The sequence below is a fragment of the Mastigoproctus giganteus genome, chromosome 14 (genome assembly GCF_048544385.1).
Source record: "Mastigoproctus giganteus isolate SK-2022 chromosome 14, ASM4854438v1, whole genome shotgun sequence".
Classification (NCBI taxonomy): domain Eukaryota; kingdom Metazoa; phylum Arthropoda; class Arachnida; order Uropygi; family Thelyphonidae; genus Mastigoproctus; species Mastigoproctus giganteus.
The window spans coordinates 59,206,114-59,232,722 of NC_143588.1; the positions used below are offsets into that span (position 1 = coordinate 59,206,114).

A 26,609-nucleotide genomic window follows, 5' to 3' on the forward strand; every position below is an offset into this window, starting at 1 on the left:
AGCAAGATTCTACTTAAAATCATATTAAGCAGAATTTCAAGGAAACTTGAAGAAGAAATTCCAGAAGAGTGAGCATGTTTCAGTAAGGGTAGAGGAACCAAAGATCAAATCTTGTCTACGATTGATTATTGAAAAAGGCAAAGAATTCAATGTTCTAGTCATTTTGTGTTTTATAGATTATTCAAAAGCATTTGATTGTGTTCAACATGAGGAACTATGGGAAATGATGACTATTATGGGATTCCCAATTCACATAATTCAGCTGATTAAGGTACTGTGAGAACCAACATGGGAAACATGGACTTTTTTAAAATCGGTAATTATGTCAGGCATGGCTGTATTTTGTCATCTCACCTTTTTAATCTTTATGCTGAAGATATTATGCATGACGTTTTGGAAGATTTAGAGACTGGCATCAAAATTGGAGGACCGAAGATAAACAACCTTTGTTATGCAGATGATACTGTGCTAATTTTCGGTTCCAAGGATCATCTTAAAGAAACTAAAGAAAGTATGTGAAGCAAGTGAGGAAAACAAAGGATTGTTTCTGAATGTGTGTAAAACTAAAATTACGGTGATCGGTGATAATCTGGTTCCAGTAAAGTGAAAGTTAATGGGAAAGGTGTTGAAGAAGTTGATGAATTTGATTACTTCTAGTCGAGAATAAATAAAAATGGTGACTGCTCAAATGGTGTAAAAAGATGACAGGCAATTGCTAAAATGATGGTCACTGATCTGACAAAATTATGGAGAGATCAAGATCTGCCACTAAAGAAGAAACTGAGAATCATTGATTCATTAATTTTTCCAGTTGTTACTTATGGATATGAAGGATGGAATCTGAAGAGAGTTGATAGGAGGAAAATTGAGGCATTTGAAATTAGCATTAGCATTAGCATTAGTAGAGGCATTTGATGCAAGAAAGCAAGCTTATGCAGCATCAGCCAAAAAAAAAAAAAAAAAAAAAGTAACATAAATAAATAAAAATAACCACTTCCACTTCACCCCTCTGTTCGTTCGAAATACCTGTCCAGCTGAGCCTTAAACTTATTTAGGCTATCAACTTCCACGACAAGGGATGGAAGTCTGTTCCACCCACCAACCACCCGCTGGCTAAAGGCAAATTTCCGCACATCTATCCTACATCTGTCTTTCCTCAATTTGAATTTATGCCCTCTCAGGTGATTTTTCTGAGCTAGAGGAAGAATCCCATCAGCATTGAGCATGCTCAAACCATTCAAGGCTTTGTACACCTCTATCAGATCACCCCGCTGGTACCTAGTTTCCAGACACTGTAATTTGCAAAACTTAAGCCTTTCTTCGTAAGAGAACCCCTTTGTCCCATTCACCAATCTAGTTGCCCTTCTCTGTACTCGTTCCAGCAGCTCTACATCCTTCCTGAAATGAGGCCTCCAGGCCTGTATACAGTACTCTAGGTGTGGCCTGACCATTGCCTTATACAAGGGAATAATCACCTCCTTATCCCTGCTAGAAAAATTCCTATATATCATTGACAATACACCATGAGCTACTCTTGCAGCTCGTCTGCACTGCTCAGAGAACTTCATATCTGCCTGCACCACCACCCCCAGGTCCCTTTCATTCTCTACCACTGTCAGTGTAGTACCACAGAGTTGATACGTTGCTCTGGGGTTGCTGTTTCCCATATGTAGTACTTTACATTTGTCAATGTTAAACTTCATTTGCCACCTCGAAGCCCATCTGCTCAACCTTTCCAAATCCTGTTGCAGCAGCATAGTGTCAGTAGTGTCCTTGACAACCCTGCCAACCTTCGTATCGTCTGCAAACTTGGACATTAAGCCTGATATACCATCATCAATATCATTTATAAATACAGAAAACAATAAAGGCCCCAATACTGAACCCTGAGGGACTCCACTAATAACATTAGTCCACGATGAGCAGTGTCCATTGATTACCACTCTCTGTCTTCTCCCCCTCAACCACCCCTTTATCCATAGCAGCAACTTGCCTCCAATGCCACACTGCTCCAATTTGTGCAGCAGTCTTCCATGTGCAACAGTATCAAAAGCCTTTCTAAGATCCAAGTATATAATATCAAAGTTATTCCCTGCATCCAGTTCTTTTGTGACTGCATCATAGTATCCAATCAAATTGGTCAGGCAAGACTTCCCCTTAACAAAACCATGCTGTGTCCTAGCTATAACTGAAGTCTTGTCTAGATGATCCTGCAGTGCTTCTTTCACCAGTGCCTCCATTAATTTTCCGGGAACAGAAGTTAAACTCACAGGTCTGTAATTACTTGTGTCAGCCTTTGATCCCCCTTTGTGAATTGGGGTCACATTTGCACATCTCCAGTCAATGGGTACCTCCCCTGAGTCCAAGGAAGCTCTCATAATTATGGCTAAGGGTTTGCTTACCTCCTTTGCTGCCTCCTTTAATATAACTGGATAGATCCCATCCACCCCAGGTGCCTTTCTTGTGTTTATCTTCAACAATTTCTCCTCCACTTTGCTCTCAGTTGTAACTCAAATGTAGTGTTACAGGAGAATACTGCGCATTTCTTACCTTGATCGAAGAACAAGTGGGTATTGAATAAAATTTTCAGGCCTAAAATTCTTCTTCATAGCATCAACAGAAGGAAACTTTTAAATTTTTTGGACACATAGTAAGGAAGGAAAACTTTCTGTTGAAGAATATAATGGAAGAAACAATTGAGTGGAAGAGGTGCAGAGGAAGACCTGCAACTAGGTGGAAAGATGGGATCAGTGAACTTTTTTGCAATTTTTGCAATCATTTTGCAATGCCGCTCGTATAGCACATAATCGATGCATTTGGAGGAATTTGTTGGTGGCCATAACAGTTCCTCAAGGAGCTATGTGACTGGAAGAAGATATCCATACTTACTGTTGTTGAGCATGGTAGACAGTGGGTTGAGTACTAGACAGAAGCAGAGTGGGCTCAGTGGGCTCCCTGAAGATTCCTCTTATGATGGCGATCGGTCTAGTTGTGAGCTCTCAACCTTGTTGGTGGTTCTCCATTTCACGTTGGCTGCTTTTCGGAAGTGTGTCAGTGTTGGGTTGACTTTGTAGATCTTCAGTGTCTCTCAGCGGCGCCTCCGTAGCCAGGTGGGCAGGAGCAGCAGTGCGTAGCACACACTTCTTGATTAGACTGGGGTTCGAGCCTGTGACCACCAAATACGGAGGATGTGGAATGGTCAGGGAACGACCACCGCATATCCCAGAGCAATATGGCCTTAGTTGCTAATGCTCCGAAACAACAACAGCATCACTAAATATGGAGGATGCGGAAAGGTCAGGGAAGCCACCGCATATCTCCGGAGCAATATGGCCTTAGTTGCTAATGTTTCTAAAAAAAAAAACAAAAAAAAAACTCTCTCAGCCAGCTATAGGGCATGGAGTCAAAGGCCTTATGGTAGTTGATTAGGCCATGTACAAGTTGTGGTGCTTCTTGTAGGCTTGCTTCCTAACTGTTACATCATTGGTCAATTGCTCCCTACATCTTTTTCTCATCTTTTTTTTTTTTTTTTGGCTGATGCTGTATAAGGCATACGATGCTTTCTTGCATCGTATGCCTCTACTAATGCTAATGCTGATATGCTTACATCCCTTCTGCTGCTGCTTGGCCATGATGTTCTGCCTCTCCAAGTGGTCTGATATCTTCCTGTATTTGAAGCTCATCAGGATCTTATACAGACAGGTGATCAGTCTGCACTTTGCTGGGTTTGTGGTGTCTTTGTCCTTAGCCTTCAGATGAGTGATTCTTTATGAGTCAGAGATTGTTGGATTGTGTCAGTGTCTTATCATCTGGATGAATTGCTCTGCTATGTGCCTGTGTGCAGCTGAACTTCTTGTACAATAGTTGTGGATGTTATCTGTCCCTGGGGTTTGCCAATTGTGGGACTTTCTGATTGACGGTTGTACTTTCTTCTGAATCTCCTATTCTGTCATCTCGTGTATGTCCCTGGTTTTCTTCTCTTCTAGGTCTATCTGGGAGCATGGCCATTATGTCTAATTTCATTGTCTAAACTCATCAAGCGCCTTCTAGCATTAGCATTAGTAGGACATATGATGCAAAAAAGCAAGCTTATGCAGCATCAGACAAAAAAAAAAAAAAAACCCACTCCCATTTTGCCCTTCCATTCGTTCGAAATACCAGTCCAGCTGAGCCTTAAATTTATTTAGGCTATCAACTTCCACAACAAGGGATGGAAGCCTGTTCCACCAACCAACTACCTGCTGGCTAAAGGCAAATTTCCCCACATCTATCCTACATCTGTCTTTCCTCAATTTGAATTTATGCCCTCTCAGGTGATTATTCTGAGCAAGAGGAAGAATTCCATCAGCATTGAGCATGCTCAAACCATTCAAGGCTTTATACACCTCTATCAGATCACCTCACCGGTGCCTAGTCTCCAGACACTGTAATTTGCAAAACTTAAACCTTTCTTTGTAAGAGCAACCCTTTGTTCTATTCACTAATCTTGTTGCCCTTCTCTGTACTCGTTCCAGCAGCTCAACATCCTTCTTGAAATGAAGCCTCCAGACCTGTATACAGTACTCAAGGTGTGGCCTGACCATTGCCTTATATAAGGGGATAATCACCTCCTTATCCCTGCTAGAAAAATTCCTGTATATTATTGACAAGACACCATGAGCTACCCTTGCAGCCTGTCTGCACTGGTCAGAAAACTTCATATCTGCCTGCACAATTACCCCCAGGTCCTTTTCATTCTCTACCACTGTCAGGGTAGTACCACAGAGTTGATATGTTGCTCTGGGGTTACTGTTTCCTATATGTAGTACTTTACATTTGTCAATGTTAAACTTCATTTGCCACCTCTCAGCCCATCTGCTCAATCTTTCCAGATCCTGCTGCAGCAGCATACTGTCAGTGTCCTTAACAACCCTGCCAACCATTGTATTGCCTGCAAACTTGGACATTAAGCTTGATATACCATCATCAATATCATTTATAAATATAGAAAACAACAATGGACCCAACACTGAACCCTGAGGGACTCCACTAATAACATTAGTCCATGATGAGCAGTGTCCATTGATTACCACACTGTCTTCTCCCCGCCACCAACCATCTCTTTATCCATAGCAGTAATTTGCTTCCAGTGCCACACTGCTCCAATTTGTGCAGCATTCTTCCATGTGCAACAATATCAAAAGCCTTTCTAAGATCCAAATATATAATATCAAAGTTATTTCCTGCATCCAGTTCTTTTGTGACTGCATCATAGTATCCAATCAGATTGGTCAGGCAAGACTTTCCCTTAACAAAACCATGCTGTGTTCAAGCTGTAACTGAAGTCTTGTCTAGATGATCCTGCAGTGCTTCTTTAACCAGTGCCTCCATTAATTTTCCTGGAACAGAAATTAAACTCACAGGTCTATAATTACTTGTGTCAGCCTTTGATCCTCCTTTGTGAATTGGGGTCACATTTGCACATCTCCAGAATATGGGTACCTCCCCTGAGTCCAAAGAAGCTCTCATAATTATGGCTAAGGGTTCGCTTACTTCCTTTGCTGCCCCCTTTAATATAACTGGATAGATACCATCTACCCCAGGTGCCTTTTTTATGTTTATCTTCAACAATTTCTCCTCCACTTTCCTCTAAGTTATTACAAAATCATCTAGCTCACTGCCAGAGTTTACTTCACCTCTGGCATTCCCCTTCCTGAATAACTCCTCATGTGTGAATGTATATGCAAAATACTCTTTTAGTTTGTTAGCCACCTGAGTGTGATCATCAACAGTTGAACCATTAATGTCCAGTGGACCAATCTGATTCATCCCTTTCCTTCTGGAGTTTACATAGGTAAACTCTAGAAGGAAAGGGATGCATCTTTGCATCCTTTGCCAAGGATTTCTCATAATCTGCCTTTGCCTGCGTAATCTCCTTTGTGACTTGGTTACAGACCAGCTTATATCTATCATAGGCTTCCATGTCACCCATTAATTTATATGTATCCCATGCATTTTTCTTTTCTGCCATATGTCTCATTAGTTTATTTGACATCCATTTAGGCCTAAACCTTGAACAATATTTCTTAGTTGTTATGTAAAGCTTAGTAGCTTCCAAGATAAGTTCTTTGAATGCTTCCCATTTTGAATTTGCTGTTGGTAACATCATCAGTTGGTCCCACTGTATAGAATTTAAATACTGTCTCAGACCATTGTAGTCGCCTTTACAAAAGCAAAAACTCTTCCCTTTACTCCTGATGGTAGTTACCTCTTTGAGTAAATCCCATTTCAGCACACTGATTACTGCCACCTAGTGGTTCCTTTATCTGCAGATTGTTAATGCATGAAGAATCACTACTAATAATCAGATCAAGAGTATTACTCCCTCTAGTTGCCTCCCCGACATGCTGATGTAGAAAACAATCATTGAATAATTCCACAAATATGAGTGACCAACCCACAAATTCCAGTCAATATCTGGGAAATTAAAATCCACCATTATAAGACTCTCTGATTTACTGGCCCATTCTATTTCCCTGTACAGTTTCTTATTATACTCATCAGAGTCATTGGGCCTATAGCACACTCCTACTCTCAATTTTGATCTCCCAATGCTTATGTCACACCAAACTGACTCGTCACTGCACTGTCCAGCGATGTCGACTGGCTTCACTTCCTTGGATTTTGTGTTTCTTAACTAATAGCATAACCCCTCCTCCCTTGCTATCCTGTCTGTACAAATTATACTCCCAAAATTCCAGTTCTGCATTCCTTATATCTGTGTGACACCACGTCTCTGATATCCCAACAATATCTGCCTTTAATGTTTTGAGAAATACCTCAAATTCATTAAATTTATTTACCAAACTTCTAAGCATAGGTGTATATGCAAGTATACATGCACCTGTTCCTATTATTAGCTACCCTAACACAACCCATGTGTTTACTTGTACTGCAATGACTCCCAGCAGTCTCTGAAATATCCCGCAACTTGTTTTCCAGGCTGCTGCTCATTCCAATAGAAGCAGTGCAAGAATCACTTTCACCTCTGCCAGTGGCTACTGTTAATCTATTAGTCCTTGTATCCCCCCCCCAAACTAGCAGTTTTCCGAACCACCTAACACTGCCTCGATAGCATCAGCAAATATTCTTGCACCCTTTCTATTTAAGTGTATCCCTTCCCTGTAGAAGCAGTCTCTCCTGTTAACAAGTACAAACCAGGCTGGAAAATAATTCTACCCCTTGAGCCTTGCACAATCTTTCCAGGGCCGAATTGATCGACAAGGCTCCTATTATATACTCCCTCCTATTGTGTCTGTGCAGAATTGCAGACACTTTCAAATTCAAACCTAAATCATGGCTTTTTTTCAACAGTGACCTGTACTTGTTAAGTAATTCCGCGGTCTCCTACTCTTAATATCATTAGTGCCAACGTGTACAACTATATCACCTTTTGTGCCCTTAAAAGATGATATCCGCTCTACAAACATCATCAATCTTTTCCCCTGGCAGACATACCCTGGTTCTGTTCCACCTATCCTTTTTACAAAGCATGTTCCTTGTTTCCCTGACAGTAGAGTCACCAACAACTACTAGTTCCTGTGGGACCAGCGCATTCTGCCTTGGGGGGTTGCCGCTGTGTTGCGTGATGACCAAGTGCAAGCTGTGGTCTTGATGTGGGCAGCTGAGAGCTTGATGGGTCCCTCAATTTAGATCCTTCGAGGGCATCCACCCTGTCCTTCAAGCTCTCATTTAGGCCCAAAACAACACTGAGTTGTCACCTGATTTCTTTAAACTCTTTACATCGCGCACACACAAAGACATCCCCCATGGTAATATCATGTCCTGTACCCGATTGCTCCACAAACGTCAAGCAAGCAGTGCATTTTAAAAGGCTGTGATTCAGAGGGCAACTCCCCCCCCTCAGTTCTCCCCTGAGCCACAGCACTCCCATTAGCTTGAGCCTTTTGCTTTGCTGCTCTGGTCTGAGCCATGATTTCAATTTAATTTCAGTTTCAGTACAAAATTATAATCCTAAACTTGTATCCCAACACAGTTATAACGCTATATATATTTTTCAGTATCGAGTATTATTTATTTATTTATTTTTTTTTTTTGGCTGATGCTGAATAAGCTTGCTTTCTTGCATCATATGCCTCTACTAATGCTAATGCTAATTATCTACGAGTTCCGTTTATATTACTTCCGTATCAAGTTATGTATTAATTAATTATGTTACATTTGTAATCTAAGTCGTTATATGTATTTAGTTAAAAAGTACAATTTAATTGACAATGAAGTTTAACAAGATTAATAGATTTTACTGATTAATTGACAATATTATATTATATACTATACTATACTAACGCTATCTAGTTCGGGATATAACATTGTATCGTATAACAATGGCGGCAAGTTACGAACGGTAAATCTACAGACACTTAAGTATTAATTTACTTCCAAATCTCGCTGTGTCAATTCAGAATAAACTAAGGATCCTGACTAGGTCTATAAGCTACTTATAGAAAATAATTTAATATAACAATTGGTCAATAAAGCGGCTAAATATGTCTAAAAAACGTTTCATTCAGCAGAGCTGCAACTTGTAACACGTGAATTTGATACCCTTACCGATACTAAGTAATACCTGCAAAATCTCTATCTAAGTTAAAATTTAAACTAAGTATCGTAGCTAGGAATATAAAGCTACTCTAGAAAATAAGTTAATATGACAATTTAATAAAACAGAAAAAACTTCTCTATTCCAGGAGCAGTAAAAACTTCGCCTGCAGAAGGCTACTCTCGTGAGGTCCTTCTCCTCTTGTCTGATTTTCCTCTAGAAGACTCTGGTTTTCATAAAATATCTTTTTTGTTTTGAACTCTTCCTGTATTGGCAAAATCTCTTGCTCTTGTTACCTGGACCAACTATGAATGTATAGGTGCATTATGGCCTTAGTAGCTCTTGCACCAATAAAACAAACAAAGAAAAACAACAACAAAATCTCTTGCCCAATGCAGAAGGTTCTTCTTGAGGGTGTCAAAGTATTCTTCAATCTTCTAATTACAGGTCTCATGTTTGCTGTAGATGTGTTTCTTGAAGATAGTATTCACTTTTCTGATCAGCTTCTTCTCTTACCCCATTGTTACTGGGTCAGTTGGCCTATCTTCACTCGTAGCTCTGTCTTTGTTCTATCTTCTGCTGTAGTCTTCTTTCTCAGGCATGTGGTTCATTGTCTTTTATTATAGACTTATTTATACTTACTATAGGATTATAGCAAGTATAAATTAGTCTAAAATTAACTAAATTAGTCTCAGTAAACCGATTGGTTCATTTGATATTCATTTTGCTTTGAATCTTCAGCAATATATGTTGTTGGTATGAAGAGATTAGTAGCTTCTACTATTACTTCCTTGAACACTTCCAATATTGTAAATTCAATTGATTTGGGAGGTGCAATATGGCCTAAGTTACCCTTGTGTCAGAAAACACCACAACAACTTCCAATATGGCATTTTTAGTTGTTAAAAAATGTGTTGGTCCACTAAAAAGAATATAAAAAATCTCTAAGACCATTGTAATAATCTTTGAAAAAATAAAATGCTCTCCCTTGCCGTTGACACATTTTATTTTTCACAGAATGTTTTTAATACACCACTATAAAAAAAAATTTGTTTTAATTTTTTTTTGTTATAGATAAAATCTTAGGGTTTTTTAACCTAGATGAAATATAGAGATCTTGTAGCCTAAAGAATGGAAAAAGAATAATTTACGTTCCAGTTCCAAAGGTTGCTATTAGAATGACAGTTTTGAACATGTACTCATGAATTTCAGTGTAACTTGGAATCAGTTGTGGTGTTCCTTGGATTTTCTGAAGGAGGTGGTGCTAAAGCATAATTTTGGCAAATCATTGAGCTTTAATCATCATATAGCAGTAAAAAAAAAAATAGACATTTTTATCATGGCTGTAGTCCCTCTCCTGTTTGAGCCCACCACTGCTTGGAATAAAGAACTGTAGTACAGCCATGTAGTAATGGTGCATAGAGAACTTTGTGCATCAGTAAAAAGGCTGATAAGTATTTGGAACTTGTCTAGTTAGGATAAAAATCAATAAAGTTTCACAAAAAAAACACTGGCATTTGGAATGATGAGAAATGTTCAGAGGTAGCCTTTTTAGTGAAATGTGAATCTTACTCCTTTTTTTTTTTTTTTTTAAGTAAATTGTTTCATTGTGTAAACAGCTGTTTTTTTTTTTATTTTAATTATTTTTTTTAGTGGAAAATTTTTTAAAAAATATTTTTGGCTTTGTAATGTGTGTGTGTAGAAAATAGTGACTGCAAATCATCAAATTAAATTAATATAAATATGATATTTAGGTTCATAATTTAGGTATATATTTGCTCTTGATTGACTGTTAATTAACATATCATTTCCCCCCCTCTTTACCTTGTAGCTTTTAATTGTAGATAAGCAATGGCCACTAAGCAAGGAAGTTTTAATTTTATTCATTGGCCTTCATCAGATGAAAGCCTTGAAAAAAATGTAGAAGAAACTCTGATTTACCTAGCACAATATTCTTGGATTTATGATTTTCATTTGACCAAAATATTTAGTTCAGAAATTTTGGAGAAGATTCCTCAAGATGTATGTACCAGTCTTTTTATTTATTTATTTATTCTTTTAATTGTTGGCTTGTGTCATTTTTAATGTAAACAATATATATAAAATTAAAATATACATTAATTTTAAAAAATAAATATTTTCTTCTTTGGAAGTACCTTGAAATTGCATTAAGTAAGGAAAAAAATAACTAGAAAAATATGTGATTTTTAACATTTACATGCAGGGAAGCATACAGAAATGCTTAATTTTAATTTATAACTTATATTATTAAAAATATATTTTTTATAACTTAAATTACATGTTCTTTACAAACACAAATGTAAATTGGTACTTGCTTATATAGGAGAGAAAATAACATGCTACAAAGAACAGAATATAAGAATAAATTTTATAGTGTTTTAAAAACAAAACTCCTGATTTCATATTTTAAGGAAAACAGATTACTTTGTTAGTGGCAATGAATAGGAACTTCCATTTCAAGTAGAGGCTTTCAGGGCTCACAGTCCAGTCACTTCCATTGATATGGAGGAAAGATTGTTCTTTGTTTTTAAATGAGATGTACAATAAACAGCACATTTACATTTGATTACTTTAAAAAAATATATTGTTTAATGTAACGAAAGACAGACCTAGCTCAACTGATGATTCTTTTCTTTGCAACTGATGTAAGGAGTGTATCGCTCGCAAATTACAACTTGCGTTATGAAAAGAATTTGCGTCACTGAAGAAACAAGTACTCACCCTAGAAACAAATGTAACTGGGATCTCGTCAGGGACTCAAGTATCTCCTGACCGGCCAAGTGATGCACTCCAGATTCAGGTCTCAGAAAAGAATAGTCAAGTTTGTTGTTGTTTGTTATTTGGTTTTTAGGAGCATTAGCAACTTAGGCCATATTGTTCCGGGGATATGCAGTGGTCATTCCCTGACCTTTCCGCATCCTCCGTATTTGGTGGTCACGGGCTCGAACTCCGGTCTAATCAAGAAGCGTGTGCTAAGCACTGCTGCTCCTGCCCACCTGGCTACGGAGGCGCCTAATAATGAAGTGCACGTTGCTCTGGTCAAAGGTGGACTAGTTATATTGGGACATTCTATTGTCAGGGAAACGTGTAAAATTTTTTTTAATGAAGTTAAGTGGTCCAGAACCAGTGTGTGTTTGTGGGGCGCAACAATTGATGATGTTACCAACAGATTGTCAGATCTTAAGGGAGGTAAAGAGAGAATTATTATTCATGTGAGGACTAATGATATTAAATGTACATTTAATACAGGACCTGACCATCTGTTGGATAAATATAGGACTATGCCGAAAAAATGCTATGAATTAGGTCGGAATGTGTATGTGTGTGCAGTTCTGCCTAGACATGATAGTAGGGATTATATGCTGAAAGTCTTGTGGATTAACTCAAGACTTGAGGGAATCTGCAAGGCTCCAGGGAGAAATTTTTTATCGGCATGGGCCACATTTGCAGGTAGAAGGAATTTATTTTGTAGAGATTGTATTAATTTGAACAAAGATGGTGCAAGGATTTTTGCCAGTATCATTGAGAAAAGCCTAAGGATTCAGGGAAATTGTTAGTTGAGGGGGGGAAGGGTAATTTAGATCTGTGCTTATCTAGGGATGTGGGACAAAGTAATGCTTGCACTCACCTCACGATTTCTTGTTGGTTGTCACAAGAGCTGATGTTGATAAGATGTTCTGAGGGTAGCAATGATTCAAATGAGGGTGGGAAGATAAAGCTTCGGATACAAACCTAAATAACTTCAAGGGGTGTGCCAGGGTAGTAAACTGTAGAAGATTACATAGTCTCAACTGTGTCTACAGCAATGTCAGGAGTGTTGTCAATAAAATGGCTGAATTTGAACTCCTGGTTAGGACAACTAATGCTGATATAATACTGCTAACAGAAACATTGTGCCACCAGAAATTGGTGATACTGTAGATTTTAGTGTTTTGCACCAACCTTACGTAAAAATAAAAACACAAAGGAAACTGGACTTTTAATAACTGTGTTTATAATAAATTATAATAACCTGTATTTACAATAAATTTAACTTTACGATAAACTATACATATAAAATATTAAAATCTGCTACATTAAGAACAATAAAATGCATTAAAATATACTAAGTTAAAAGCGATTAAAAAAAAAAAAAAAAAAAAACCATAGCTTTCAAAGGCTCCAGCCTTCTTCTTCAGCGGTATTCTTCTGCAGTACATCTTTAAATATCAGCAGGTTCATGGTACTCATCACGTGTTTCATTCTCACGCGTTCCGTTCTCTTGCGTTGTGGAACCGGAAGTGGCTCGAGCGGGAGTCATACGGAACCGTTCATCCCTTCTGAGGATAGTGGCCTCAAAGAGGGGATGAATTCGCGTACCTCTATCTCTATTAATGTTGATTGTAGAACAGATCCGCAAACTCTCGAGCCACTTACGGTCCCAGAACTTATGCACCCGATCGGTGATGATAGCATCGTCCGGGGAGATCTGGTGCTGCTTCTCCCAAAAATGTTCGGCCACGGCGGATTTGCCATATTCCGCATTTCTTATTGCCTTAGTGTGTTCCCCCAGACGATTTTAATGCATTTTATTGTTCTTAATGTAGCAGATTTTAATATTTTATATGTATAGTTTATCGTAAAGTTAAATTTATTGTAAATACAGGTTATTATAATTTATTATAAACACAGTTATTAAAAGTCCAGTTTCCTTTGTGTTTTTATTTTTACGTAAGGTTGGTGCAAAACACTAAAATCTACAGTATGAATATACCCAACCTCAGAGGCCTATTTGAAGAAATTGGTGATGATGAGTTCCACTATGGTATGACCAGTTCCACTATGATTGTTATGTACAATATATTTAGGAAAAATAGGGAAGATAGAAGGGGTACAGGGGTCATGCTCCTTATCAAAAGCAGCCTGAGTGAAAAAAGAGCTTTTGCTGAGTCTGAAGTTATGTCTGCCAACATAGAATCTGTGTGGTGTAAGTTAGTTGGAAGCTCCCACTCTCATTGTTCCTTTGAACAATGAGAGTGGGAGTAAATTACAGACCAGAAGATTGTGAAGAATATGATGAGAGTCTTTACATGCTGATGGAATGGGCAAAGAAGCGTGAATGCCTTATTATTGATTGGAATTAGTGCAAGAGGAACTCATGATGAGGGAAAAACTTTTTTTTAAATAAACTAGATGATTATTATGTATACCAGCATGTCAGAGAAAGTGCTAGGGGCGAGAATATTCTTGACCTCATTATTACTAATGAATCAGATAACATCAGAGAGCTTAAAGTACAGGAACCATTGTCAGGGAGTGATCATGCAATTGTTAGTTGGAAGATGAAGAAAGATGTCACAGTATTTAAAGGTAAAGCCAAGTTTTAACTTCAGGAGAGGGAACTTTGAAAGTTTAAGGCACTATATGGCATCTGTGAACTGGGCAAATTGCTGAGAGATGGTGAATACATTTGAATTATGGAATAAATTTAAAGCAAAAATCACAAGCTACGAATGCATACATATTTTTAACAAAGTATTGCAGGGGGAGGATGCTGAAATGGATGACTGTGGAGCTTGCTGGTCAAATAGAGCAGGAAAAAGCATGGCACAGTTATGGAGCAATGAAAAGTACTGATGCCTACAACGGGTAGAAGTTGGTCTGTAATAGCACCACAAATAAGGTCAGAGAGGCCAAGGCTGCATATGAGAAAGCATTGGCTAAGAGAGTAAAGAATGGGGACAAGGGATTTTTCACGTATGTGAATACTACAAAGAAGAAAACTAATCAGATTGGACATTGTGCGCTGGGTGTGGAAAAGTCTTAGATAACCCAGCTGATGTTGCAGATGAATTGAATAGGTACTTTGCATCAGTCTTTACTGATGAAAGGGGCCCCTTCATGCTGAGGCTGTGCGAATGAGGATGAACCATATGAAATTAGTTTGTTTGTTTATTATTTGGTTTTTAGGAGCATTAGCAACTAAGGCCATATTGCTCCAGGATATGCGGTGGTCATTCCCTGACCTTTCCGCATCCTCCGTATTTGGTGGTGACGGGCTCGAACACCGGTCTAATCAAGAGGAGTGTGCTACGCACTGCTGCTCCTTCCCACCTGGCTATGGAGGCGCTATGAAATTAGTGATGTCATAATTGCAGATGATTGTTTATTAGAAAAACTTGAGTATAAAGGCAAGTAAGGCTCCTGAAGTTGATGGCATATACCCTGCAGTTTTGAGGGAAAGTGCGAGGGAATGTATTGAACTACTCAGGTTAATTATGAGGGCATCTTTGGACCCAGGGAGATTCCTTTGGATTGGAGAAGTGCCAGTAAATCGGCAATACATAATAGGAGTTCTAAGAGTAAAGTTGGTAACTATAGACCAGTTAGTCAGACTTCAGTGGTAGGAAAAATCTTAGAGGAAATGATTGAGTGCAATCCATGGAAATTTAGATATATATGGCATTCTGAAGGACACATACCACATGGCTTTGTTAAGGGAAAATCATGTTTGACTAACTTTGACGCAGATACTCATGTGCTGGATTTAGAGAACAATTTTGACATAGTTTTGGATTTTAGCAAAGCATTTGACTCTGTCCTTGTATAAGCTTGAACAGGTTAGGATTACTGGTAAAATTCTAAGATGGATTGCTGGGTGGCTGCAAAGCAGAGGGTCGTGGTTAATGGATTATTCTTCAGATTGATGTAGTGTCAGGGGTCCTTCAAGGATCAGTTCTTGGGTCACTGTTGTTTCTAATTTTCATAAATGACATCGACAAATGGATAGAAGCTGTGATGTCAAAATTTACAGATGCCGTAAAGATTGAGAGAGTCATTAATGATCAGTGCCCAGCAGTGCTCTTTCAGGATGACTTTGCAAGAGGCTTTAAGAATGGTCAGAAAAGTGGCAACTATGTTTTAATGCTACTAAATGCAAGGTCTTACACTTGGGGAATAGCAATCCCAAAAAAATTATACATTTGGTGGAGTTGAATTAAAAACAGTGGAGGAGGAAAGGGATCTAGGAGTTGCAATATGGGCAGATGAACCCAGGGGCTCACATCTGGTGAGTATGGGCTTGGCACACCCAGGATTCTTAGCTGGATATCATCATCCTTCTCATTTTTGGCAATTCCTCTTACTTCTCTCTCTCTCTCTCTCTCTCTCAGGATGCTGACCGGGCTATCCGGGTGGGTAAAATGCCTGCCTGGCAACCCAAAGGTCGCGGGTTCGAATCCCGCCTCGGGCTTGGATCAGAGTACTGCAAAAACCTTGGGAGGTGCATTATAGCCACAGAAGCCGATGCCCTAACTAAAAAAAACAAACAAAACAAACTCTGTCAGGGTACTCAAATTTTTTTTTGGCTGGTGCAGCATAAGCCTCAGGCTTCCTTGCACCATATGGCTAATAATGATAATAATATGAAGTTTTCTGAACAGTGTAAACAGGCAGCCACAAAAGCCCATGGAGTCCTATCAATGATTTATCGAACATTATCCTGTACAGATAGTGAAGTCATAATCACACTGTATAAGGTAATTGTAAGACCACATTTGGAATACTGTGTTCAAGTATGGCGATCTCATCTGGAAAAAGACATTAAGCTTCTTGAAAGGATCCAAAGATTAGCAACTTGAATGGTAAAATCGACAGAAAGATGACCATATGAGGAAAAACTCCAATTATGTGGGCTACAGAGTTTGGCACCCAGGCACCTCAGAGGTGACCTGATTGAGGTTTATAAGGCTCTGAGAGAAATTAGTAAAATGAGTGAAGGTGGAATTCTCACTGTTATAATGAATTCCAGAACTAGGGATCATAAATTCAAATTGCAGAGCTTGAGGTTTAGATTAGATTGTAGGAAGTTTTCTTTTTGCCAGCAAGTCATTGATAGCTGAAACAAATTGTCCTTGGAGGTAGTTGAGGCTGACAATTTGAATAAATTCAAAGGTCAACTGGACAGTTACCTGTACGAGGAGGGAAACATATAATTTGTGTTTTCTTATCTACATGTTTTTTTTTTTTTTTTTTTGCCAAAAGCCTGTGGCTTCCTTGCACTATATGGTGAATACTATTACTTATTTTATGAGCGAGCTGTAAGTTTTTTTTTGCCAAAAGCCTGTGGCTTCCTTGCACTATATGGTGAATACTATTACTTATTTTATGAGCGAGCTGTAAGTTGATTCTTATTCTGAAACTTTTTATTAACAGCTTTGTTACTTTAAGTGATGCTACAAAAGAATTGTAATTGAGTTAATTGTGATAATGCTGAATATAAAAAAGTTGTAATTCTGTTAATTGTGATAAACTGGTAATAAAATGTTAGTGTTATTGCATATAATAACATTTTGGTGCATATTTTTGCATATTTTACTATATATTTGCTTGCATATTTTACCTGTTTTCAGTGAATGTTATCCAATGTCTAGTAATCAGATTATTCTACTTCAAGATGATCTAGGTAAATTAAGTGGATGGGCTGAAAAGTTTCAACTGCAGTTGAACATCAATAAATGCAAGGTATTGTATTTCAATAGCAGTAACCCCAGAATAACATTCTATTTGAGTAACAGCAAATTTAAGGTAATTGATGAGACTAGAGAGCTTTGGTCATATTACAAAATTCATGAAATTCTCTGAGTAGTGAAAACAGGCTTCTAGAACTCTCCATGGGTTCCTGTTAGTGATGTACAGGATTTTTGTGAGAAGGGATAGAGCTAATTATCCCATTGTATAAGGCAACCATTAGGTCACATCTGTAATACTGTACAAGTAAGTTTGGAAATCTCATTTTAGGAAGGGCATAGGTCTGTTGGAAAGGGTGCAGAGAAGAGCAACAAAATTAGACAGGCGTACAAAAGAATATTCTTACCAAGAAGACTGGGGTTCTGTAAATTGCAATCTCTAGAAACTGGGCATTTGTGTGTGACCTAATTGAAGTGTATAAGGCTTTAAAGGGGTTAAATAATCTAAATGCCCAGTTTCTAGAGATTCTATTCTATTCTTTTTTTAGATAACACAGTAGGAGACATGAATTTAAATAGAAAATAATCTTCCACCTAGCATTGTGGAAGTGAATAATTTGAATAAATTTAAAAGTTTGTACAAATTATTGGCAGCAATGGGCAGAAGAAACATTTTTTTTTATATATTTTTTTATGATTTTGTATAAACTTGTTTCCTTGCATCATGGGGCCGATACTAATACTAAAAATGAAAATTCCTTACCACTCAGCCAAACTCAGTTGTACATATTTTGCACCACACTGGTGGTGATTTGTAAGATAGTGTAAAATATACATATTTTTAATTCCTGTATTCATTACCTTTTGCCTGTCCTCTGTGAGAGTATAGTGGTTTTGCCACTTGTCACTTGTTTGGAGATTCCTGTCAATAATTGGAGCAATTTCTGAAGGACTTTTCAGTTGAGGCTGTTTTTAGGTGATCTCCAGTGGAGGGGATAGGGTTTATCCTGAGTTATTCCTGGTTTTTTCTGTATGCAACATGCAATTTGGCCCTTGAACATACATCTGTACAGACATAATGCACAATGTGGTCTACATAACAAATGCACCTGAAATGCAAGCAAACCAACCACCCACCCTTTTCCTTTATATTTTCTATCAAAGAGTTGGTTTAAAGCATCAGAATTAACAAAATGGGTTATATTGCAACCATACACAACATGAACTGAAGTGTTCATTAGTTGTTTGACTGATTTTCTTTGCATGCTAACTGCATGATGGAAGTGTAATCTGCTGCAAAGTGTGCACTATGGTACCACCACCATTCTTTGAGGATTCTTTGGTCATTGTACAAAATTCATGAAATTCTCTGAGTAGTGAAAACAGGCTTCTTTGGTAACTTTATTTTTTATAATTGAATTAATAATGTAGTTTATGGTAACTATGATAGAAGTCATGCTCTCTGACTGATCAGAATAAATATGTGGAACTTCATGAAATATTTCAACCTGGTTTTTCTGCACACAACATGCAATTTGGCCCATCTATCTGTATTTCAAAATGAGACAGCCTATTTGTTTACAAAAAAAAAAAAAAAAAAAAAAAATCCAGAGAAATTATTATATAATAGTTACCTACTAATACTTTTCTTTATAGTTTATAGTTTTTTTATTTTTCTGAGTATATAGTATGATTTCTAGTTATTCCTTTCACTTTAATTTTAATGTTAAATATGAAATTAATTTTTTAATAATTGATAATAGTTATACAAATTTAATGTACTAATGATAAAATTTTAATCAAAATTATTTTAATTTGTAGTGGAAAGAAGTTCTATTGAATCTTACTAATGAAGAACTGAATCAAGTGCCGTTTGGATTACTGAAAGTAACTGTATATTTAATTATATCACTTTATATAATTTAATGTATTATAACTTATTGCTTATTATGAACATGCAGTTAAATCAAAATGTAGATCTATGTGGATACACAAATTAATTTTAGTTTGTGCAGTTGAGGTTTATTTTAGAACTGTTGGATTTAAAGGTAAAACTTGCGCATGTAGAAGGGGTGCCTGCAAAGTTCAGTACAAATTGGTGTAAACAGAAAAAGGATACACGTAATAAAAGTACAAATTTCTCTCACACTGGTTTCAGAAAGCACCATAATTTGTCTGTTGAGCGTTCTCACAAATTCACATGAGTTTAATATCAGTACAAATTGAATCAGCAAATTTTAAGAAGAATATTGCTGATTCACTACTCAGTTATGGTATAATTAATGACACAATTATCTTTCCAAAAATTCAGGCATATCCCATCAATATTTTTCTTATACAGGTGTGTGCACATACCACCAATGCCAAAAAGAAGGAATGGAAAATTATAGGAGGCAATTGATGTGTCATTAAAAAAAGAAAGTTCTGTTGCTTAGTGGTGACTGGAATGCAAAATTAGAGATGGAGACACGAGTAATTATGCCCACCGGGCTAGACAAGTGGGTAAAGTGCCTGCCTGGCAACTGTAAGGTTACGGATATCGAATCCCACCTCGGGCTTGGATCAGAGTAAAATGCAAAAACTTTGGGAGGTGCATTATGGCCACAGAAGCCGATGTGCCAACAACTAACAAAAAAACAAAACAAAACTAGTAATTACAGGAAAAATATGGTGACTATGGAAAAACAAGAGGTGAATACTGTGAAGCAGGTGATAGATTGATATATATATATATTTTTATGAATACCTTTATTTATAAAATACTCTGATGAGCCAAAAAATTATGACCAGAGAGTTGTTATGCAAATCGAAGCAACTGCAGGTGAACTATGGTACAGGTCGGGGCATGGTATAAAAAACACCTGATACTGAGCTCTGTTACTGAGCCACCAAAGGCCAAATTGTAATGGCCAGACGACTGGGTCAAGCATATCTGAAATGGCACAGCTGGTGGGTGCTCACAGTCAGCCGTGGTTAGTACCTACCGAAAGTGGTCCGAGGAGGGGGAACCCACGAACCACCGGTGAGGTGTTGGACCACCACGGCTCATCGATGCTTGAGGTGAGCGAAGGCTCTCCCGGATGGTATATATGGCAACAGAAGGGTGACTGTGGTGCAACTTGCCGGTAATTGGAATGCTGGTGACAGGAGTAATGTGTCACAACACACAGTACATCAAACCCTGCTGAAAATGGGGCTGCATAGCTGTAGGCCACTCAGAGTGCCCATGCTAACCACGGTTCACCGGCGCCAGTGCCTACAATGGGCATGCAAGCATTGAAACTGGACCTTGAGTGATTGGAAGAAGGTCGTCTGGTCCGATGAATCACATTTCCTGTTGCACCATGTGGATGGCCGAGTACGTGTGTGTCATTTACCTGGGGAAGTGACGGTGCCTGAATGCACTGTGGGACAAAAACAAGCCGGTGGTCCTGGTGTCATGCTCTAGGTGATGTTCTGCTGGGATATCCCATCCAGTCATCCAAATGCCGGGCACTCTGACGTCTACCACCTACCTAAACATCATTACTGACCAGGTACACCCTTTCTTGGCAACGGTCTTCTCCTCTGGCCGTTCCGTCTTTAAGCAGGATAATGCACCATGCCACACTGCTTGGATTGTTTGAAACTGGCTCGCAGAACATGAGGAAGACTTCCAGGTATTGCCCTGGCCTCCAAATTCCTCAGACATCAGTCCCATTAAGCATCTGTAGTTTGCGTTGGAAGAGCAGCTCCGATCTGCGGCATCTCAACTATGGACCTTACAGGAGTTAAAGGATCTGGTAGTTACATGTTGGTACCAGATAGCACAAGACATTTAGAAATCCTGTAGCGTCCATGCCTCGCCGGGTACAAGCTGCTTTGGCTGCACATGGAGCAACATCATATTAGGTAGGTGGTCATAATGTTTTGGCTCATCAGTTTATATGCTATAAATTAAGTTCTGTACTCTTTTTAGTGGTCATGTGGGTTTGAACCATGGTCTACTCAAATAAATTTATTACTGTAGCCCCCGTGTTGACTGCTCAGCTACATCAGGCCTAACACCATATATATCAGCCCTAACACTGTATACCCTGGAAATATAAGATAGAGGTAAGAATCAGATTTAACACAAGATAACCTTGTTCAAGCAGAGACCTAGTCCACCATTACTTACAGGAGGAGAAGCGGAACGAGATTCCAGTCTCTGCATACCAAAAATTTTCAGGAAGTCCATTATTCTCATTAAAACCGACGGGGGTTATAGTTGACATGAAAAATTAATTCTAATATTCCAACACACATTGGAGTATAGTGTTTATTGGTACTTGATGAGTGACTCACCCACAAATTCCATTCTGTGTCTGGAAAGTCTTAAATTATTTAATCTCTGGCACACTCTTCCTTCTCATTTTTGTTTTTCCAATGCTTAGTCCTCTTATGATAGTCTAGTGGTTCTTGTTTGGAGAGGGCTGTGGTCAAATCTTATTGGAAACAGGAAGAATTCTTAAAGGTAACTCTGATCAGGGCTGCAGTTACCTGATTTGAGGTCAAGGAAAATGTTTTTTTTTTTTTCAAATTATTCTTGGTTTATCAGTCTACTCACTATGCAAATTTGAACTGCTGTGCTGTTACCAAAGTAGTTAATGGACCAAAGGAACCCCCTCTCCCACACACAATCCAAACAACCTAATACATGTATCAAACCAGGCTAACTTTATACAATCTGGACAGCTCTTATCTGTTGGATATGTTTTTGAATGTGTACTTTGCAGTTAAAATCATAACTCCTACTATGTCCTTTCTTTCTTGTACATGTCATGCATACTAAAAAATCCTAACCTCTTCTGTCATTTTGTCTTTCTTGTACACATTGTACATAAACTATATATTGTTTTTCATCCAATAAATTAGAATGATTTCATGTTTTCATGCAATCATTCTAATTTAACACTTTAAGCCTATCAGTATTTCCTAATTCTCCTACTGTATCAGTTTCATTTATCCTTCAGTGCTTTTACTTTAAATCCTACCCATAGCACTGTTTCATAGTGCAGTCTACAACAAAATTCCATTTCTTAGCATTCATAATTTTATCTGCATTATTAGATGCAAGTAATTCTGCCAATAGCCCTGTTTAAAATGAATGGTTGTTATAATAACAGACTATGATATCAGTATAGTATAGGCTAAAGGATATGCACTGAAGATAGGCTTTTGCTGTATTAGCCAAAAAAAAAAAAAAATTGTTTATGCAGAATATACTACTGTTATCACACACACACACTTTTGATGCCAGATGGTGCTGATCCTGCTTTGCTTTAAATTTTGTGATGCCATCACCCACGAATACCCAGGAAGGCAGTTTATTCCAGAGGTTGACAGTGCATTGACTAAATGTATACTTTTTGAGGTTCAGTCTGCTAGTTTCATCTAACATTTTGTTTTTATATCCTCTAGTTTTTGGGTCCTGTTTCAGTGTGAAAATTCGAGTATTGTTGAACCCATTGGAAACTAGCTTCCCCCCCCTCTAAATTGTCTACTTTCTAAACTTTGTTTCTTACATCTTCATAGTTTCTTCTCATGTGAGTGTACCCTTGTTGTTCTCACCACAACACAGCATTCCAAATGTGTGATCTCTTTGGCTAGTATAATTGAACAGTAACTTCATTCCTGGATGGAAAAGTAGTTTGTTTGTTTGTTATTTGATTTTTAGGAGCATTAGCAACTAAGGCCATATTGTTCCGGGGATATGCGGTGGTCATTCCCTGACCTTTCCACATCCTCCATATTTGGTGGTCATGGGCTTGAACCCCGGTCTAATCAAGAAGCGTGTGCTATGCACTGCTGCTCCTGCCCACCTGGCTACGGAGGCACCCAAAAGTATAGTAAATCATCAGTAAGGTACAGTGTGCCTTGCCACTGCATACCTATTATGGTAATCTTCATTTATACTCTTCAGCTCCAGAAACTTGACCCCCCCCCCCAAGTGCATCAATTTTCTCAGGTTCTTATTTCCCAAATGCAGAACTTTACATTTGGCAGCATTAAAATATAGCTGCCATTTCTCAGACCATTCATAGTGCCTGTCCAAATATCATCAATGAGCTCAGCTTGAAATACATTGTTAACCACCCTCCTAACCCTCATATCACTTGAGAATTTCCATTTGGTACCCTTTAGTCCCTTGTTAATATCTTTCAAGAAAATCACAAATAATAGTGATGCTAGTGCTGAACCCTAAGGGGCTACTCTGGCACACTATGAAGAGGGACTGTAATATAGCCCTCTGCCTCCTGTCCTTTGGTCATCTCTCAGTTGCCCCAGGATTTTGCTTGTAATTTAAATATGCTCCGGCTTGTTCAGCAACCTAAGTTGGACATTATCAAATGCTTTGGTGATGTCTAGGTATATAATATCAAAATTGTTCCTTGCATTAAACTCTGTTGTGACAATTTTATAGATTTATTACAAGGTCAGGGAAGATTTTACAGTGTTATGATGAATGCATTCTTGATCATAACCTTTCCCATCAGTGAGGGCAAACAGGTCAGTGTATAGATACCGTAACTTATCCTTATCTCTTCTACCCCTTTTGAATTGGTGAAATGCTGCCACTTCTCTGATCCAAGGGGATTATTTTGAATCTAGATGACCTCAGGATTAACTATAATTATTTGATGCATTCTTTTGCTGTATCTTTCAATATGACTGAGTAGCTACTATTGTTACTTGGTTTTGTCCTCTTTCAGCTCTATAGTCTTTCTTAATAATTTACTATGGAAATACATATGAAGAAAGGTTGTTCCAGAAAACAGAAGGGATAAATGAGGAAGTGGAAACATTGGTTCTGAGTTTGGGGTTAGACAATGAATAGACATTGACTAAATTTAGCACATTTCAGGAGCATTTCAGATAATCTTGGTGCCAATGAAGCTCAAGGTCCTGATGATATTTCTCCACATATTCTTGAAACCCTGGTATTGAGCTTGCTCCTGTTCTGTGTTGATTTTTTTATACTCTCTTATTTCATTGATGTTTTTTTATTGTCTGGAAATTTGCCTGTATCTAGTCAGTCCTAAAATAGTAGTAGTAGTGGCATGTGATGCAAGAAAGCAAGTGTATGAGCATATGCAGCATCAGCCAAAATAAAAAAAATCAAAAAAATCACACCATTCCCTCCAAATGCCTGTCCAGTTCCACCTTAAATTTATTTAACCTATCAACTTCCACAACGACAGATGGAAGTTTGTTCCAGCAATTAACCACCCGCTGGCTAAAGGCAAATTTCCGCACATCTATTCTACATCTGTCTTTTCTTAATTTGAATTTATGCCCCCTTAGGTTCGTAATCTGAACAAGTGGAAGGATCCCATCAGAATTCAGCGTGCTCAACCCATTCAAGGCATTATACACTTCAATCAGATCACTGCACAGGTACCTAGTCTCCAGCCACTGCAATTTGTAGAACTTAAGCCTCTCTTGGTAAGAGGATCCCTTCATTCCCCTCACCAATCTTGTTGCCCTTCTCTGTACACGCTCAAGCAAATTTACATCCTTCCTAAAATGAGGCCTCCAGACCTGTGCTCAGTACTCAAGGCGCGGCCTGACCATTACTTTCTACAGAGGGGCAATCACCTCCTTCTCCCTGCTAGCAAAATTCCTATGTATCATTGACAAAACCCCATGACCTGCTAGCAAAATTCCTATGTATCATTGACAAAACCCCATGACCTGCCTGCACAATTACTCCCAGGTCCTTTTCATTTTCTAACACCTTAAGTGTAGTACCACACAGTTGGTACATTTCTCTGGGGTTACTTCTACCCATATGCAGTACTTTACATTTGTTAAGATTAAATTTCAGTTGCCACTTCTAAGCCTGATATACCTTCATCAGTATCATTGATAAATATACAAATCAACAGAGGACCCAACACCGAACCCTGTGGGACTCCACTAATAACATTAGTCCACGAAGAGCAACACCCATTAATTACCACCCGCTGTTTTCTCCCACTCAACCATCCTTTTATCCATTGTAGCAACTTACCCTTAATACCATTCTGCTCCAATTTGTACAATAGTCTACCGTGCGCAACAGTGTCAAAAGCTTTCCTGAAATCCAAATATATGATATCAAAATTATTTTTTGCATCCAGTTCTTTTGTAACCACATCATAATATCCCATCAAATTTGTCAGAGAAGACTTTCCCTTAACAAACCCATGCTGTGACTGAATTATTGTTGCAGTCTTCTCTAGATGATCCTGCAATGCATCTTCAACCAGTGACTCCATTATTTTCCCCGGAACAGAAGTTAAACTAACTGGTCTGTAATTACTCGTGTCACCCTTCGATCCCCCTTTGTGAATTGGGGATACATTTGGACATCTCCAGTCCGTGGGGATCTCCCCTGAGTCCAAGGGTGCTCTCATAATTATGGCTTAAGGAGGCAGCACAGCAACTAAGGGTTTGCTTAGTTGCTGTGCTGCCTCCTTTAATATAACTGGATAGATCTCATCCACCCCAGGTGCCTTTCTTATGTTTAACTTCAACAATTTCTCCTCCACTTTGCTCTCAGTTATTACAAAATCATTAAGCATCCTGCTATAATTTGATAACCTTCTGGCATTTGCAAACCTTAACTCGTCATGTGTGAATGTAGATGCAAAATACTCATTCAGTTTGTGTGCTATCTGAGCAGGATCATCAACAGTCGAACCATCGATATCAAGTGGAACAATCAAATTCATCCCCTTCCTTTTAGAGTTTATATAAGTAAAGAAATCCTTGCTGTTTTTCTTAGCATCTTTTGCCAAAGATTTCTCGTAATCCGCCTTTGCCTGCCTAACCTTCTTTGTGACCTGATTACAGACTAACTTATATCTGCCATAGGCTTCTGAGGCGCTTGATAATTTATATTCATCCCATGCATTTTTCTTCTCTGTCACGAGTCTCGAGCAAGTGCAGGACTTTAAATACCTTGGGTCGCTGGTCCAGGAGAAGAAAGTTGCATCCACCATGGAAATCCACAGCAGAATTGGACAGGCGGCCACTGCGTTCGCCGCGCTCAAATGGTGTCTGTGGAAGAGGACCAACATTTCCACAAAGACTAAAATCCGACTCTTCCGGACTTTGATCCTGCCCATTCTTCTTTACGGATCGGAAACATGGATTTGTCTCAAGTTAGATTTGAACAAACTTGAGGTATTCCAAATGCGATGCCTGCGGCAGATCTTGGGCATCTCTCTTCGCGGCCGCATCACTAATGATACCATCCGCGCCAGATGCCAACAGCAACCAACCATTGCCGACCAAATCCAGAAGCAAAGGCTTAGATGGTTTGGCCACGTATGTAGAATGGGCATGAACAGAATACCATCCACACTCCTTTGGAGACAACGACCCACCCAATGGAGCATCCAACGGACCGCGCCTAGGAAAACGTGGGCCAAGCAAGTGGAAAATGACTTGAAGAGCCGACGTCTCGACCTTAACCAGGCCAGGACTGACGCCATGGATCGTAAGATATGGAAGAACATCACAGAGCAAGTCCG

The 26,609-nt window shown here is 38.6% G+C and overlaps 1 protein-coding gene across 1 annotated transcript in view; it reads left to right on the forward strand.

Annotated features, from left to right (window-relative positions):
* Window positions 1–26,609, forward strand: part of LOC150075155 (methyltransferase-like protein 25B) — a 158,148-nt gene that overhangs the window by 18,218 nt on the left and 113,321 nt on the right. Inside the window, exons 2-3 of the mRNA XM_090388383.1 lie at window positions 10,431–10,621; window positions 18,889–18,954. Of these exons, the coding sequence (XP_090244509.1) occupies window positions 10,451–10,621; window positions 18,889–18,954 (237 nt within the window). The 5' untranslated portion in view covers window positions 10,431–10,450. The remainder of the gene's footprint in view (window positions 1–10,430; window positions 10,622–18,888; window positions 18,955–26,609) is intronic.